The following is an 18,281-nucleotide window of genomic DNA, read 5'->3' on the forward strand; positions in this document are numbered from 1 at the left end:
ATAATCTTTTCTTTCATTGTTTTGAGTCTGGCCCTTTTCTTTAATTTCTTACCTTTTTCCCATATACTGTATATAATTTTGTACGAGACTTAAGGGTATGCTTGGTGAGATGATGTATATTTCACAGTTAGTAGTTTCTTCTAAAAATTATTTTGATGATGATGCTATGATTTGCTAATAGGCCTACATCTATTGTCCAAAAATTGTGTGCTTATATTAAGAAAGCTGAACAGAAACCTACATTTAAGAAATGTAATTCCTCAACTGTTCCTTTGTGATGGGAGTGAAGTATTATAATGGTTATTGAGATGAATGCATTTTTTGGTATACATTTTAATGTTATATTGTTGGTTCATTGATCAAGTGTTTGTATTGCCATGCTCGTTTTCCTAACACATCTGTTGACAGACTAATCAGTGATCCAGCGTGCTAGGCTGGTTAGGAAAAAAGGTGGAGACTGTTGCCCTTTAAGACCGTGCTTGAGAGACCGAGAGGTGTGCCGTTTATGACTGCGTCAGTAACGTGAAAATCGACATCCTGTAGAGCAGTGGTGCGCAAGCGCTGGCGTCCAAGAAGGAACACAGAGTGGCAGTGACAACCGAACATTGTATGGCTGTGCGGTGACGAGTGAGTCGAAGTGTGGTGAAGACGGCAACGCAGAGTAATCACATTTACAGCTGTTCGGAGACAAGCGAGTAAGCGAGTGTTCGGCAGTGGTGGAAAACAATTGTACTTAAGTAAAAGTATTGCTACTTAAGTAATAATTTACTTGAGTACAAGTAGAAGTACTGAAAAATAATATGACTAAAGTAAGAGTAAATAAGTAGTTTGCTTAAAAACTACTAAAGTAACTACGTTACAAAGTACTTCAGTTTTATTTTTCTATTTTTACCCAAAATGGGGAGATGATAGCGATATGGAGCGCTAAACACTCTCATGTCAATTCTGTTTCATTCATACCGGAAGCCCAGTACACAGCACACTGATTCATACCTCGCGCAGAAAGTCCACAAGTGAGATTCATAGAATGATTCACTTATGACGTTTCAGGAAATGCCAATATGGATATAATAACATGCAAATAGAGACATTTGACTGAAGAAACATGAAGACAAACACATGATAGCGATATCTTAGGTATTTTCATAAGAATGATGTATGTCTTTAAAGGGATAGTTCACCAAAAAAGGAAAATTAGCCCCTGATTTATTCACCCTCAAGCCATCCTAGGTGTATATGACATTCTTCTTTCAGACGAATAGGCAAGGCAAGGCAAGGCAAGGCAAGACAAGGCAAGGCGAATACAATCAGAGTTATATTAAAAAATGTCCTGGCTCTTCCAAGCTTTATAATGGCAGTGAATGGCTAGAGAAAATTTGAAGCCCAAAAAAGTGCACCCATCCATGATAAAAGTGCTCCACTTTTACTCCAGGGGGTTAATAAAGGCCTTCTGAAGTGAATCCATGTGTTTGTGTAAGGAAAATACCCATATTTATAACTTCATAATCTAAAATAACTAGCTTCAGCCAGACGACCGATCATACGCATCGATTTACGGTGGAAGACTAACCCCTGACTCGACGCACAACGTATATAGACTCACCTAAAGGATTATTAGGAACACATGTTTGTCATGTATTAGAATGATGGTCTGTATCTTTAAGATGTGAGTGTACTAATATGTATGCAAGACCGGATGTAGAAGGAAGTTCACGTTAAGAGGCAGAAAAAGTAAAGACGCCATTTGGAAAAGTTATCAAGCGTGTGACTGATTTAATTCGGCAGAGTGTGTAAGAGATATCTGATTACACAAGAAAGCAGATATATAACATTGGCGACGAGGATGCAGCTAAGTGGGTGTGAGCACTGATTGCACGCGATGGAAAAGTCTGGTATTCCTACGTTTGAGTGCTACAAAGATCCTGCGACTCTTGGTTCGAGATGGACGAGGTGGCTGACATCGTTTGAACTTTATGCGGACGGTAAAGGACTTATAATTGAAGAAGATGTCGCTGCTGCAGTTCGTCAGCGGCGCAGAGCACTTCTTTTGCATCACGCTGGACCTGATGTTCAAGATATATTCTCCACTCTGGCGGATACGGGAGGTGCTGCCGATTACGACGCGGCCGTTGCAGCTTTGAATGCATACTTTGTGCCACGAGTGAATACTGCGTATGCAAGGCAGTCTTTTTATAAACTTTCCCAAAACCCAAGTGAGACGATTCAACAGTTTACAACACGTCTCAGACAGGCAGCAAAGGACTGTGCATTTGCGGATGACATGACTAATCAAATCCGGGATGCCATCGTAGGCAAATGTTTATCAATGTACGTGCGTCGTAAACTTTTGGAGGAAGGACCTAATCTCACGCTCGATCGTGCGTTGGAGGTTGCTGCCCTCTGTGAACGGATAGAGGAACAGATGGCTGCATCATCGGTGAGTGACATATCAAAGCCTGACACTGAGTCTGTGAATCGCGTCTGGAAAAAAGGGGGAAAGATGAAAGGACAATTCAAGGGAAAACAGCAAGCTGAATGCAGTAAGTTGAACAAACAATGCTACAGATGTGGAAATACAGATCATTTGGGACGAGATTTAAAATGTTCTGCGAGAGGCCAGACATGCCACAAATGTAAAGGAAGAGATCATTTCTCAAAAATGTGCAAAACTAAAAATGTGAAGCAGCAAACAGTTAACCATGTTGAAGGGCAAGCTGAATATGCATTTGTCATTCAAGACGACTACATGGCTGATAGAATGAATATCTGCTTGGGAAATGTCAATTTGAAAATGCTTGTAGACTCTGGTGCGACCAGCAATATCATTGATGAAAGAACATGGGAGGAACTGAAGGCAAAGAATATTAGATGCCATTCGTACATTCCGGAAACAGAGAGGAAATTGTTCTCTTATTCGTCTAATCAGCCATTACCACTAAAGGGAGCTTTCAAGTGTGAAGCAAGAATAGGCAGCCGGTCGGTATATGCTGAATTCATTGTAATTAAAGGGATAGGAGAGCCACTGTTGGGGAGAGACACTGCCATGAAACTCGGAGTACTGAAGATCGGCACAAACGTTGCAGCTGTAACAGACCTCAAACAGTCGCTCCATTCACAATACCCAGAAGTGTTTCAAGGAGTTGGTAAGCTGAAAACCAAGCAAATTAGTTTATACATAGACCCGAAGATTCAGCCAGTTGCCCAGCCTTTAAGGCGGATTCCATTTAATTTAAGGGTTCCTGTTGAAGAAAAGATAAAAGAACTCTTAGAAATGGACATTATTGAAGAAGTGAACGGGCCTACTCCGTGGGTTAATCCGGTTGTGATTGTTCCAAAAGCAAATGCTGAAATTAGGCTTTGTCTTGACATGCGACAAGCCAATCGAGCAATCATTAGGGAAAGATACCCCATTCCCACTGTAGATGAGCTGCTACAAAGTATGAATGGGTCTATGGTCTTCAGCAAATTAGATCTTAAATGGGGATATCACCAGTTAGAGTTAACGCCAGAGTCCCGCCAGATCACGACGTTTGCAGTTCACAATGGAGTGTACAGATACAAGCGGCTCATTTTTGGAGTATCTTCCGCAAGTGAACAATACCAACATGAGATCGCGTCTGCCCTTGCTGGAATAGAGGGAGTTGAAAACATCTCTGATGACGTCATTGTGCATGCGCCTGACCATAAAACACACAATCACCGTCTACATGCTGTCATGAAACGTCTGAGAGAATGCGGGCTAACTCTGAATCCTGCAAAATGTCAGTTCAGTATGGATCGCTTAAATTTTATGGGGATTCTACTCACACAAAAAGGTATCGGGCCCACTGATGAGAGAGTCAGGGCTGTGGTGGAGGCTCGAGAGCCACAGAACGCCTCAGAGGTTCGGAGTTTTCTTGGACTTGTCAATTACAGCAGCAGATTTATTCCACAATTTGCAACCTTGGCAGAGCCCTTGAGACGTCTTACCAGAAAAGACTCCAAATTCATCTTTGGTCCTGAACAAAAAAGTGCATTTAAGGCTCTGAAAGGAGAACTTGCAAAATCAGGGACCTTAGCATACTTTGACAAAGATGCACCAACCCAAGTTATAGCCGATGCCAGCCCTGTAGGGTTGGGGGCTGTATTGACACAGTGTCAAAAAGGACAAATGGTGCCAGTGTGCTACATCAGTAGAAGTCTATCAGATTGTGAGAGACGGTACTCCCAGACTGAGAAGGAGGCCCTTGCCCTTGTATGGGCCTGTGAGAAGCTTCACCCATATGTCTATGGAAGACAATTTGATCTGGTCACGGACCATAAGCCATTAGAGACAATCTACAGTCCACGTTCTAAGCCCTGTGCCCGCATTGAGCGGTGGGTTTTGCGTCTTCAACCATACGACTTTAAGGTTGTCTATGTTTCTGGAAAAGAGAACATTGCAGATCCCTTGTCAAGACTTCTAGGAAGCACAGCAATGAGAGAGAAGCACTTACATGATTCGGATGAGTATGTGAGATTTGTAGCCATTAATGCCACCCCGAGAGCCCTAACCACAAGGGAAGTGGAGGAGGCATCAGAAAAAGATCCCGAACTAATAGAGGTGAGAAAAGCTATTGAAAGTGGACACTTTGAAAAGTGTATGACATATGCAGCTGTTGCTAGGGAGCTATGCGTGGTAGGTTTTTTAATACTACGTGGAACACGCATTGTTCTTCCAAAAACATTACAACCACGAGCAATAGCACTTGCCCACGAGGGACACATAGGTATTGTTGGGACCAAACAGCACCTGAGGAGCAAAGTATGGTGGCCTGGCATGGACAGAGCTGCCGAGAGATATTGCAAATCATGCCATGGCTGTCAAATTGTCTCTCGTCCCGATGCGCCAGAACCATTGCGACCCTTACCGTTGCCAGATGGACCATGGCAAGATCTAGCAGTAGATTTATTGGGTCCTCTGCCATCAAAACACTCAATCCTAGTTGTGGTGGATTACTACAGTAGGTATTATGAGTATGACATACTGACCTCAACCACAGCAACAAAAGTGATTGACAGCCTTGAGGCCATATTCAGCCGACATGGACTTCCTGCCACACTAAAATCAGATAATGGACCTCAATTCAAATCAGATGAATTCAGGAGTTTCTGTGAAGAAAACGGGATCAGACACCTGAAAACAACGCCTAAATGGGCTCAAGCGAATGGTGAAGTCGAGCGCCAGAATGCCTCCATCATGAAACGAATCCGCATTGCACAGTCGGAAGGACTTGACTGGCAAAAGGAACTCAGGAAGTATGTTACAGTGTACAGAGGAATTGTACATAACACCACAGGCAAAAGCCCCGCTGAACTTCTGTTTAAAAGAAAAATGAGAGGCAAGTTACCTGAACTCACATCAGTAGACAAAGATCTCGAAGTTCACGACCATGACGCTGAGAAAAAAGGAAAATATAAACTGTATGCAGATGAACATCGCAAAGCAGATTTCTCAAATGTAGCTGTTGGAGATCGGGTTCTGATCAGGCAGGACAAGACGGACAAGTTTACCACACCGTTTAACGCAACACCTCACACAGTGGTCAGCAAAGCTGGGAACAAAATAACTGTCGAGTCACCCACCGGAGCCCAGTACAGTCGCAACACAACATTTGTGAAGAAATATGTAGAAAGCGAGAAAGGGAATGCTGACTGTTCCACAGATTCAGATCAACAGACATTGTCAGAGGAATCAGAGAGACTTGTGCCTATGGTTGAGTGTCACCAAGACATTACATATGTCAAGCCCCAAAGACAAAAAAAATTACCTCAGAAATTTGCTGACTTTATCGTTGGTTGAACTTTTGAATGCAGGTTAAATGCAGACAACGTTGTTGATATATTCATGGTTAATATTATAATTGAGTTTAAAGTAAGTTGAAGAATGTGAAAATCATCAGTTAGATGAACATGTTATTTGTTTGGCAATACTGAGACAACAGTCAAGTGTTAAAGGTCTCTATCCGACTTTGGAGGGGATGTCATGTATTAGAATGATGGTCTGTATCTTTAAGATGTGAGTGTACTAATATGTATGCAAGACCGGATGTAGAAGGAAGTTCACGTTAAGAGGCAGAAAAAGTAAAGACGCCATTTGGAAAAGTTATCAAGCGTGTGACTGATTTAATTCGGCAGAGTGTGTAAGAGATATCGGATTACACAAGAAAGCAGATATATAACAATGTTCAATTTCTCATTAATGCAATTATCTAATCAACCAATTACATGGCAGTTGCTTCAATGCATTTAGGTGTGTGGTCCTGGTCGAGACAATCTCCTGAACTCCAAACTGAATGTCAGAATGGGAAAGAAAGGTGATTTAAAGGGGGGGTGAAATGCTATTTCATGCATACTGAGTTTTTTACACTGTTAAAGAGTTGGATTCCCATGCTAAACATGGACAAAGTTCCAAAAATTAAATTGTACGTTTGAAGGAGTATTTCTGTGCCAAAAATTGTCCTTCCGGTTTGTCACAAGTTTCGGAAAGTTTTTTTCGAGTATGGGCATGTGTGACGTCAGATGTAACGGAATTTCCTTATACGGGTCCTAAGGGCACTTCTCCGGTAAGATCGCGGGCACGCGCGCACTCGTAGACCAGAGCAAGAGAGCGAAAGCAGTACCTCATCTAAGCGCTCTGCTCGGCTTTAGGGAAGTCAGTGTCCCCAAAGAAGTGGGTTTTTGGTTGCCAGGGCAAGACAACCCTGCACAGATTCCCAAAGAACCCAGCGTTAAGGGAATAGTGGATGCAGTTTGTTTTTCCGGGGCAAAAACGAGTTGAGCAAGACTGTTTCCCTGCATTTCGACGATGATTGTTTTATAAACAAAGCCCAGATCGACGGATTTGCAGATCGTCCAATGCTTAAGGATCGAGCAGTCACAATGATAAAGGTCCGCAGTCGTGCATTGGAACCGCAGGCGGTGAGTAAAACTGTTGAACAAATGTCTCTGTGTGTTGTTAACGTTACTAGCTCGGCGCGTTAGCACAGCTTTAGCACATCGCCCACACGGCCCGCCCCCAGCCGCTCGTTTTTTTCCGGAAAGACTCGGTACAACCTATAAGCCTATAGTTTTATAAACATAATAAAACTAAAGACTTTTTGGAGATATGAACGATGCAATACTACTCTATAGGTACTCAAGATTAACAGGAGATTGAGTGAAAATGAGCATTTCACCCCCCCTTTAAGCAATTTTGAGCCTGGCATGGTTGTTGGTGCCAGACGGGCCGGTCTGAGTATTTCACAATCTGCTCAGTTACTGGGATTTTCACGCACAACCATTTCTAGGGTTTACAAAGAATGGTGTGAAAAGGGAAAAACATCCAGTATGTGGCAGTCCTGTGGGCGAAAATGCCTTGTTGATGCTAGAGGTCAGAGGAGAATGGGCCGACTGATTCAAGCTGATAGAAGAGCAACTTTGACTGAAATAACCACTCGTTACAACCGAGGTATGCAGCAAAGCATTTGTGAAGCCACAACACGCACAACCTTGAGGCGGATGGGCTACAACAGCAGAAGACCCCACCGGGTACCACTCATCTCCACTACAAATAGGAAAAAGAGGCTACAATTTGCACAAGCTCACCAAAATTGTACAGTTGAAGACTGGAAAAATGTTGCCTGGTCTGATGAGTCTCGATTTCTGTTGAGACATTCAGATGGTAGAGTCAGAATTTGGCGTAAACAGAATGAGAACATGGATCCATCATGCCTTGTTACCACTGTGCAGGCTGGTGGTGGTGGTGCAATGGTGTGGGGGATGTTTTCTTGTCACACATTAGGCCCCTTATTGCCAATTGGGCATCGTTTAAATGCCACGGCCTACCTGAGCATTGTTTCTGACCATGTCCATCCCTTTATGACCACCATGTACCCATCCTCTGATGGCTACTTCCAGCAGGATAATGCACCATGTCACAAAGCTCGAATCATTTCAAATTGGTTTCTTGAACATGACAATGAGTTCACTGTACTAAAATGGCCCCCACAGTCACCAGATCTCAACCCAATAGAGCATCTTTGGGATGTGGTGGAACGGGAGCTTCGTGCCCTGGATGTGCATCCCACAAATCTCCATCAACTGCAAGATGCTATCCTATCAATATGGGCCAACATTTCTAAAGAATGCTTTCAGCACCTTGTTGAATCAATGCCACGTAGAATTAAGGCAGTTCTGAGGGCGAAAGGGGGTCAAACACAGTATTAGTATGGTGTTCCTAATAATCCTTTAGGTGAGTGTATATAATAGAAGAGGAGCTTCAGTTTGTTGCACAGCCCTATTTGTTTAAACCACGAGAGGCGTCTAACCTTATGATACTCCTACATTCTACATCATTCATGTGTCACAGGTTACTCTTGTGGTGCAAGTCAATTTGCTTAGTATGCGTATGATCGTCTGGCAGAAGCTAGTTATTTTAGATTATAAAGTTATAAATATGGGTATTTTTCAAAAACCCATGGCTTCGCTTCCGAAGGCCTTTATTAACCCACTGGAGCAATGTGGAGTATTTTTTTTTTTATCATGAATGGATGCACTTTTTTGGGTTTAAAATTTTTTCCAGCCATTCACTGCCATCATAAAACTTAAGTTAAGGAGCCAGGACATTTATTAATTATGTGTGAGTAAATCATGGGCTAATTTTCATTTTTGGATGAACTAACCCATTAATGCAATGCTAATCAACATAGCCTGTATTATAGAATTTAATAAAATAATATATTCTCACACATGAAACCACAGAAGTAATTTCAAGTAATTTTGATTTTTGAAGCAAAACATGATATTAAACTCATAAATTGTAGTTTTTGACAGTATGCTAAGCAAATATATTTATAAATATATTATTCATAATTGAAAGCAAAGAAGGTTAAGTGAAAGGTCCGATAAAAAAGAGAGATGTAGTATGAATAAAAAAGTTACATAAAAAAAAAAAAAAAAAATGAAGTGGGGTATGGTTAACGTTAAATTAAATGCTCTTTTTTTTCGTTCTACCGAAAATGTGCTGGGAGCCTATTGCTTTTACATGCATCTGATTGACAGACAAATCATGCGATCTTTTTTCACTGTTGTTGAGGGTTTTTCAGCTTTGTACAAAGTTTGCTTCGTACATTTAGTTTAATTGTATTGTTAAAGAGGGCGAGCTTTACCTTTCAATTGAACTGTGTTAATGTTTTTAAGACACTTACATTGTTCTTGCTCCGTTCAAGCAATAACGGTGTCCATGTTATGAGCCGAGTTTTTTATTTACTTCAACTGCTCAATGCTCTGGTAATATCAATGGGATGACCCATTTCAGGAGTTGCCACAATTACATTTTAAAATCAGAATATGAGCATAGCTCACTTATATTCAATAAAATATTGAAACGTTAGCAATACGGATTCTAAACACGAGCGCCAGTGATTGAATGTCAAAGCGCGGTTTGAACGCCCCGCCCCCCAGCTGAACTGGAAGTTTTGATTGGTTTTGCACCCGAGTCAGACCTGTCTGTTATTGGCTGAAGCGCTTCAGAACTGTCTGTTATTGGCTGAAGCGCAGGGCTGAGGGCTCAGCCTCCACCGCACGCAGTCATTTGAAAAGTGTTTGTGAAATGTAAGCTCGCTCTGTTGCTCCGTCGGCACCTTTGTCAAAGTACTCTGTACTTTTGGTAAAAAATAAATGTAGCGAAGTTGAATACTTTATTTCAATTCTACTCAAGTAAAAGTAAAAGTACCACAATTTAATTATACTCAAGAAAGTAGAAAAAATCTAAAAATCTACTCAAGTACTGTAACGAAAGTATTTGTAATTAGTTGCTTTCCACCACTGGTGTTCAGAGACGAGTGAATCAGCGGGTGGTGAGAAGGTGACGCAGAGTAATCACATTCACAGCTGTTCGGAGACGAGCGAGTCAGCGTGTGTTCAGAGACGAGTGAATCAGCGGGTGGTGAGCACGACGGTGATGCAAAGTATTCACATTCACAGCTGTTCGGAGACAAGCGAGTCAGCGAGTGTTCAGAGACGAGTGAATCAGCGGGTGGTGAGAAGGCGACGCAGAGCATTCACATTCACAGCTGTTCGGAGACGAGCAAGTCAGCGAGTGTTCGGAGACTAGTGAATCAGTGGGTGGTGAGCACGACGGCGATGCAGAGTATTCACATTCACAGCTGTTCGGAGACGAGCGAGTCAACGAGTGTTCGGAGACGAGTGAATCAGCGGGTGGTGAGCACGACAGCGACGCAGGGTAATCACATTCACAACGAGTATTCACAACGCTGGAAGTTGACTAGACTGGGTAGTGGTAATTGCTACCCGGTCATATTGGCCCTCATTTATCAAAAGTGCGTACACCAAATTTCCAGCGTACACCTGGCGTACACCCAAAACCACGGTGACTTTGAGATTTATCAATATGGACGTTGGCGTACGGCACGCTCAAATCCTACGCCAGCTCAGGAGGTGGTGTACACACGTTTTGAGTGCGGGAATGCGCAGAAAAACAATTCCTAACACTACAAAACGCACTGACAAACTAAAAGATATGATATATTATGACCCACTGTAAAAAAACAACAACAACATAGTAATTATAAACTTCAGTGTTTATTTTTGTGCAACATGGACTTCAATGTTTAATTTGTGTGATTTTACCAAAGCATTTGATTTGTAGGCATATGTATTCCTTAAGTTGCGAGCCTGTGCGCTTTACCTGACGTTTCAAGCCTTGTTTATACTTTCGCCTGGCTCCGCAGCGCGAGTCTCCGCAGACTGCGCGCGCACCTCCCCAAACGGAGGCATTCGCCGTTGTACTATTCTTTGAAACGACGGTTAGGCCAGGGTTAGGCCCAGCAGATGTGCACGGACTGGGTTTAGTAATGAAAGGCTTTCAATGACCAAAAAAAATAATTCAGACTGACAAAATAATAAAAATTCTTCTTCTTTTAAATAATAATAATAATAATAATAATAATAATAATACAAATAATAATAACGACATTCTTCTTCTAAATAACAATAAGCGTCATTAATAATAAAAATCTAGAAATCAATTTTGTTTCTTTCCTCTTCCCTGGTTTCGCTTTCTCTTTCTCAAAGAAGTTTCTCTTCTTTGCCGTCTTCCGTGTGTCCATGGCGTAAAATGAGGGCGTGGGGGGAGCGGAGACTTGAATATATAGGGGCGTGTTATTCTAATGACGATCGTTTTCAGCCGCGGCATTTATCAAGGGCAGGTATTGCGTACACCTGTATTTCAAAGGTACGCACAGCTTCATAAATCAGGCGATGAGAGGAGTGTAAGCATAATCTTACGCCAATATATACGCCCGTTTCTACGCAAGAATGATAAATGAGGGCCATTGTGAGTACAACCCCAGTAACTGATATTTGAGGATCGCCTGATGGATATTGGTGTGATAATTGTACATATAATTCATAACTAGTAGAGACTAAGAAATCATTGCCAGTACACTAGCCATAGCTCTTGGTTTTTCTTTGTAGTGCTGTGATTTATTTGGGTTGTGCTGTGTATTGGTTGGTGTGGGTATTTGTGTGCACAAGTGAGAGTGGTAATAAAACCTTTTATCATTCCGTTTGCCACCCCCTATCACGCCACATCTTCACCACTTCCATTGGGTAGGCCAACTGTCATTCCCCTCAATTGCAAACATCACAGCTGTTGGTGCAACCAACTGGTTCACCACAGCCAGGTTTACCATGTAGCTCTTTTTCCCCGTCTATGGTTCATACTCAGTTATCCTCACAAGTAACATCAACACAACATCTGATTGTACAACATCCTGCTCTGTATATTCAACCAATTGTTCCCACTACCCAGGCAACTGCAATTCAATTTCTTCATCCTTATCCATATTCCCAGCCATACAAGCTACTTCTTGTGTTCAGGGTCCTTCCACTCCTTTCTTGGTGGACAACGACCCCCAAGAATTTGCAATGTTGCAGTCAGCCTTTGCAAATTTGTTGTCACAATACCATATCTGTTTGGTACCAAATACCAAAATTTTCTCCTGCCTGTGATCTAGCTTTAGCTTATGCTAATGATCCTATGCCTTATAGTATGGCTCTTTTTACACTACAACAGAAATATGAGCAACCTCACCAACTAGTTTTGAGAGAAATCAAAGCCATTCTAGCTCTTCCCGGAGACAAGGCGACAGCAGAGCATTTAGGAGCTTCGCACTAAAGGTTTGAGCTTTAGTTGGCATGCTCCAATCTTTGGGCCAAAACCAAGTTAAATCTGAATTATCCTGTGCTTCTCATGTACAGCAACTACTCCGTAAATTGCCCACAGAGCATGTGACCAACTTTGCCTGTTATGCCCGTACTATCCTAAAGGGTCAAAGCTACAAACTGATTAACTTTTCTGCCTGGCTCTAAGAAGAGGCTAAATGTCAAGCAATGGTTGATCAAGATTGTGACTTTCCAAAACCACTCCTGAGTAAACCTAATCCAAAGACCTACGTTAACACTTGAACAGTCTTGTATGGATTCAATGGCAATTCTGCTGTACCAAGTTCCACAAATAAGCAACCCCAGAATTTGAGAGATGGGGATGGATTAGAGAGAACAAAAGATGTTGGAGATGCGGGCTTAACCATCTAGCTGACGACTGTGACTAGAAAAAACCCTGTCCACAGTGCAAAGGCAGACATCTTGGTATCCTTCATGAAGTCAATTGTCATGACCAGGATAATTGTACATTCTATCTTAGTAGGTACATTCTATCTTAGGCAAGGTACTGCTGAAAGTTGTTGAAGTACTTCTCCATTATGAAGGTTGATCCTTGCAAACCTATGCCATCCTGGATAATGGATCAGAATGTACCATGTTGCTACCTCAAGCATCTGATTATTTGGGCCTCAATGGGGTAACTGAGTCACTAATTGTTTCTGTACATCAATATACTATTGCACTTGAAGGCTCTTCTGTAACCTTTAAAGTTATCCTCCATTGCCAATCCAGAAAATAAGTATTTAATTTCCGATCCATTTTCTGCTGCCAGATTGGTACTGGCAGAACAGACATATCCTGTTGAGATCTTGTAGAGATGTTTCAGACATCTTCAAAACTTACCTCTTCCAGCCTTCGCTAATGTCCAACCACTTATTCTTATCGGTGCAGACTACCCACACCCAGAGGTGGGTAATCCAGGGGTCAAAGAGTAAAAGTCCTGCCATATATTTATTCCACCCATAAACTCAGTCATCTGATTTCACTAATTAGTTCTATCTCCTGTCTGAATTAGCAAATCCAGGTGATTGCAACAAAATACTGAGGAGCACTTTTACCTTCTAAACCTGGACTTTACACCTCTGCATAGCAATGCCACATGTCAGCCAAGAGCAAAGAAATAAACCAGAACTGGACCTTATCGTAACCAAAAAATATACGTATATTAAATATGGAGTAATTTCAGCCACAGCCTTAGATGAAATCCACTGAAGAGAAAAGAAGACATTAAATCTGTGAAGATCTCAGCAGAGGAGGATTAAACAACTCCACAAACAGCATTACCAGCTTCACTTATTACTAACCAGACTGACTTTATTTCTGTCAGACGTCTACAAAAGTTTTATTGAGAATTAGCAGAGGTTTAACTATGTGTTTCATTATTTGAAATCACCATAACAGTGATTAGTGTTTCCATTAGTTGGGCTCTTAACTCTTATTATATCTTTTGTCTTTTTTTTTTGGCCGCTGTAACAGTGTGTTTGTTAAACACATTTGCAGCAGCAAAGAAAGCTAAAGGGAAATGAGATCAGGTGATTATGGTTATCTGGTGATGGTTATATAATCATCATGAAATAGACTGATTCACTGAGGTTTTTATAATCTAACAATTGTGTTGTTCCATTAATAAATTCACGTCACAAACCCTGTGTTACTGCAGCATGAGATCAGGACTAATAGGTCTGGATACTAGACTATTGTCTGTCATTCCACGCTTCATGTGGGCCAGATCATCTTTCCACATGTGCCAGATGTGGGCCGGATCTGGGACGTCAAAATGTTGCTATGTTGGGTGTGAAAAGTATTCGCTGAGTTTTGTTTAAGTTTATAGACGTGCTCTAGAAAAACTATGCATTTACATCACCTGATCTAATTTTCTCTAGGCTCTTTTGCCACAACAAATGTGCTTTATAAACACACAATTAATGAGTTTGTTTGCCCATAAAATCTTTAAGATATTAGGTTAAACTTATTTGGCTTGCTGTCCAATGAAGAGGGGCCCGATGAAGCGGCTTCAACTCAAGCTCTGATATACCCCCCAGTGGCTAAATGTAGGATATGATTATTGAAGGGCAGGTACCTGAGATGAAGGTGGAGTTTGGGGAGGTGGAGGGATAATGGAACAGCTGATGCTAGAGAGAGGTAAGCGGCTGCTTATATACTCAGGCTGTTGATTGAAAGATTAGATGGGCTCACTCCTCCCTAACTTACGTTTAGGAACTTCATTTATAGCAGCCAGAGAAAATGTTATACTAAAAAGTCAAGGGTCAAGAGTCCAACTAAAGCAAATGCTAACCACCATCATGGTGACTTTAAAATACAACTATTGATTTAACCCTTTAAGACCGACGGGAGCGCCGGCGCTCCCGTTTGCGTGTGTCTGTTTAAGAGCCTATAGAAACTGAAACCAAATCGCTAGCTCAATAACTATTTTTGCATACAAAACCAGAGATGTAACATGTTCAGATCAAGCCTCCAACATGCTCCTATTGCGTTGTTTTCATCCTCTAATGAGTCTGTACAAATTGCGTAATATGCGTTTACAAAAAAAAAACACACAAAAATGCATTGTACGTCTTTGCACACATGTTCTGTAGATCTGCGATTGATAGTTACGTCTTCCGATGCTCATTGACGTATCACGTTCTGTGCACTATGACCCCAAAGGTTGTCACATGTTGTGACGTCACACGCTGCGTCATTTGACCATGCGTTTGACTCCCATTTGCTGTACCGGTATGTTTCTTTCTTTTCGTTATTGTCTTTTTATCATTGCTTCATTTTATCATTTATTTCTCCTTTACACACTCACAAATACACTTTTACAAATGCAAGCACATTCACACACACACACACACACACGCGCGCACGTAACAGTCTAAACGAAAGTACACGGACGCGGATGTTTTGGCAATACTAATTGCGTCCGATGAAGATGAACTCTCCGTCTGCTCATCGGCTCCAGATTCCGTTTCAAGGACCAAGCCGACTTTCTTGAAGGAATAGATCCGTCCCAGGGAGAAAGCCAGGTGTGCAGCCAAAGAAAGAAATGACGTGCAGTGCATTTTTGTGTGTTTTTTTGTTTGTTTTTCTTTTGTTTTTGTAAACGCATATTACGCAATTTGTACAGACTCAAATGAGTGTATCTTAGAAACTAATTTATGTAAACAGTTCAAATAAATTCTGTATAGTTTTAAATTGTTTTATCAGGAAGAAAGCCAGGTAAGCAGCCAAAGAAAGAAATGATGTGCAATGCAGTTTTGTGTTTTTTGTTTGTTTGTTTGTTTTTCTTTTGTATTTGTAAACGCTTATTACGCAATTTGTACAGACCTATAAATGAGTGTATCTTAGAAACGAATTTATGTAAACAGTTCAAATCAATTCTGTATAGTTTAAAATCATTTTATGCACGTTTTTCACATTGACAAGTTTGAGGTTGGGATTTATCAAATTTCTGTATTGAATAAAATATGTAGAAAAAAATATATGATTTTTTTTTTCCTTTTGTTTATTGCACTTTTGAGATATTTATCTAGTCACTATTGATTTATTACAAATATAGCCTTCAAATTGGGAGAGTAAGGATTATTTTGATGTATGGCATATGAAAATGCTCAAAAGAATGACAGCACAGCATGTAAAAATACAAAGATATACTCTGGCAGAACTGTTCTATGGTAGGTCATAAAGGGTTAATTAAAACGGAAATTAAATAAAGTAAATCTGGTTAGTAATAAGTGAAGCTGGTAATGCTGATTGTGGAGTTGTTTAATCCTCCTCTGCTGAGATCTTCACAGATTTAATGTGCTGCCATGCATGTCACATTTTTTTGCGGTGCTTATTCCAGCCAAAATTCAACATCTGTCTGACGTTGGAGCTTGACGCCAAACAAACGTTGGGTTTAGACGTCAACCTGACTTTCATTTTCAACCAAAATATGACGTCTGACTGATGTTGGATTAGTTGGAGTCCAACATCTTCCTGACGCCACATTAACGTACTGTGCCTGCTGGGAATATATTAGCAGCACTGTATAGAAGCTGCCATGTAAACATAAAAGTTTGAGAATCACATCAGTTTATAAAACTGTTTAGATGACACTTACCGAAAGAGTTAATGCTAACAGTATCACTGGCTTCACTCAATCCCGCTTTACCAACTCTCTTGCAGCGGATCAGGTACTGCTTTCCGGACTCCAATCCAGTCAGAGTAGTGTCTTCATCATTTGTGTCTTTAAAAAGCCATTGTTCCTCAGCTTTAAAATCTGGTTTCACCTGCTTGTACTCCACTCTGTACTGCACTCTAGATGAAGCTGTCTGCAGTTTAAGGGACACAGTTTGGGCCCTTACATTCTTCACTATTGGTGGAGGCGGCTTGGGCATGGGCTGGAACTGTGTGTCTGTCAGTTCCCATTTTTCATACAGATATATGGAGGAGCCTGCAATTGAGGGATTGGAGATTGCAGAAAAAATTAAGCTGATTCTCTTTTCATCTTTATTGGCCTCTACGAACCTCCTGAACTGATCCAAGTTCTCTAACAGCTTTTTAATGACTTTGGGATCATTGAACCACTTTCTGGGAGATTTCACAGAAAATGAAGTATTACACCCATCTTGCTTTTCATGCCTATCACTTTTCAGGAACTCCTTTAGAGTTGAAAGATCTGGATCTTCATACTTCAGAGAAGTAAAGGTGAAACACACCACTACTTCAATATTACGAGAAAAGAAGTTGATGATAGGATTGTTTGAGTGTTTTATATTGATCTCGTTCAGTGACTTGGTGGCAGAACTCAAGAGTTCAAATTCAGACTTTGCATCATGTGACCATTGGCTAATTTTATCATCATTGAATGGGGAGCTCCTATGCTTATTCAGGATTTCCTCCAGAGGCTTCTCCGTCTTTCCTCCTCGAATAGTAGGCAAGACCCTGCGTAATTCTTGCAGGAGCTTTGTCTTGTATGTGCTAAGTAATACCTGAAACAATTGCAGCCTCTCTTTGAAGTCACTGAAAGTATTGACCACTGTTCTTTTGATCAGGTCATTGCATGTAATCTCTGCCTCTTCCAGCTTCTCAATTATATCTGCAGTATCGGAAACCAGACTTATACTGATTTCTCTCTCCAGCTGAGCTGATTGATTGTTCAATAGATGAAGAGGATAGAGCCAGACTTTTATTGGAACTGCTTTCTTCTCCTCCATTAGATTAGGGAGATTCTTGCATATATGTATGGCTTCCACGTATGTGGTGGGGTTCTGCTTAAGATTGATGTCACCGTGAAATGTCCAGGTGATCTTTTCAGCGAATTTCTTTTCAGCATCTGTCAAATTAACAGATCCTTCTCCCTTAATGGAATATTCTAAATTACTGGCCATGACTTCCAGGTGTCCCTCAATGTCCTGCCTTTTTTCCTCTTCTGAAAACTTCCGATCAAACACCATGAATGCCTGAGCTCCATACAGCACAGCAGTGACCACATGAGTTGCAGTTTTCTGGTCAAACACCTGAGGGTAGGTGAACCGGCCCAGCTGGGACAGATCGAGATGTTCATGTCTTGTGGTTTCACTGTAATACAATGTAACTCTGGACTGATGTTTTGAGGATTTGGTGTCATGCAGGTACTTGGCAGATCCATCCACTGTAACCAGCCCTGCCAAGAAACTGGCCTTCAGGGAAGCGCTTACATCCAGGAGTTTGAATTTACTTGAGAGAGAGTCAGAGCTATGGAATGTTGAATCTGTGTAGGGTTGTGGAAGACTTTTCACATTTTCACTTAGTGATTTCTTATCCCACAGAGTAACACCTGAAATCAGAGGTGGCTTTAACACTTAGTATGCAGGTTTAATAGTGTTGTTACACCAGGACTGGTAATTGGTGATTCAGCATTTAATGAAAAGAAAAATAATAATGATTTAGGTAGATACACCACCTGGAATAAAGGAATCTTCACGGCAGTCGTAAAGCATACCAAGAAACAGAGGTCTTCCTAGGGCTTTCACTTCAATATCTGATGCCATGGCCACAATAAAGAAAAA

At 41.2% G+C, this 18,281-nt stretch overlaps 2 protein-coding genes across 2 annotated transcripts in view; both read right to left on the reverse strand.

Annotated features, from left to right (window-relative positions):
• The window catches only part of LOC311287301 (GTPase IMAP family member 8-like), a 446,844-nt gene that overhangs the window by 106,571 nt on the left and 321,992 nt on the right, over nt 1–18,281 (reverse strand). The gene's annotated exons all lie outside the window — the stretch shown is intronic.
• The window catches only part of LOC311287291 (verrucotoxin subunit beta-like), a 35,455-nt gene that overhangs the window by 6,368 nt on the left and 10,806 nt on the right, over nt 1–18,281 (reverse strand). Inside the window, exons 4-5 of the mRNA XM_084404014.1 lie at nt 18,176–18,253; nt 16,352–18,049 (exon numbers count right to left, since the gene is read on the reverse strand). Of these exons, the coding sequence (XP_084260140.1) occupies nt 16,352–18,049; nt 18,176–18,253 (1,776 nt within the window). The remainder of the gene's footprint in view (nt 1–16,351; nt 18,050–18,175; nt 18,254–18,281) is intronic.

The sequence above is a fragment of the Rutilus rutilus genome (genome assembly GCF_951802725.1).
Source record: "Rutilus rutilus genome assembly, chromosome: 1".
In the NCBI taxonomy this organism is placed as follows: Eukaryota; Metazoa; Chordata; class Actinopteri; order Cypriniformes; family Leuciscidae; genus Rutilus; species Rutilus rutilus.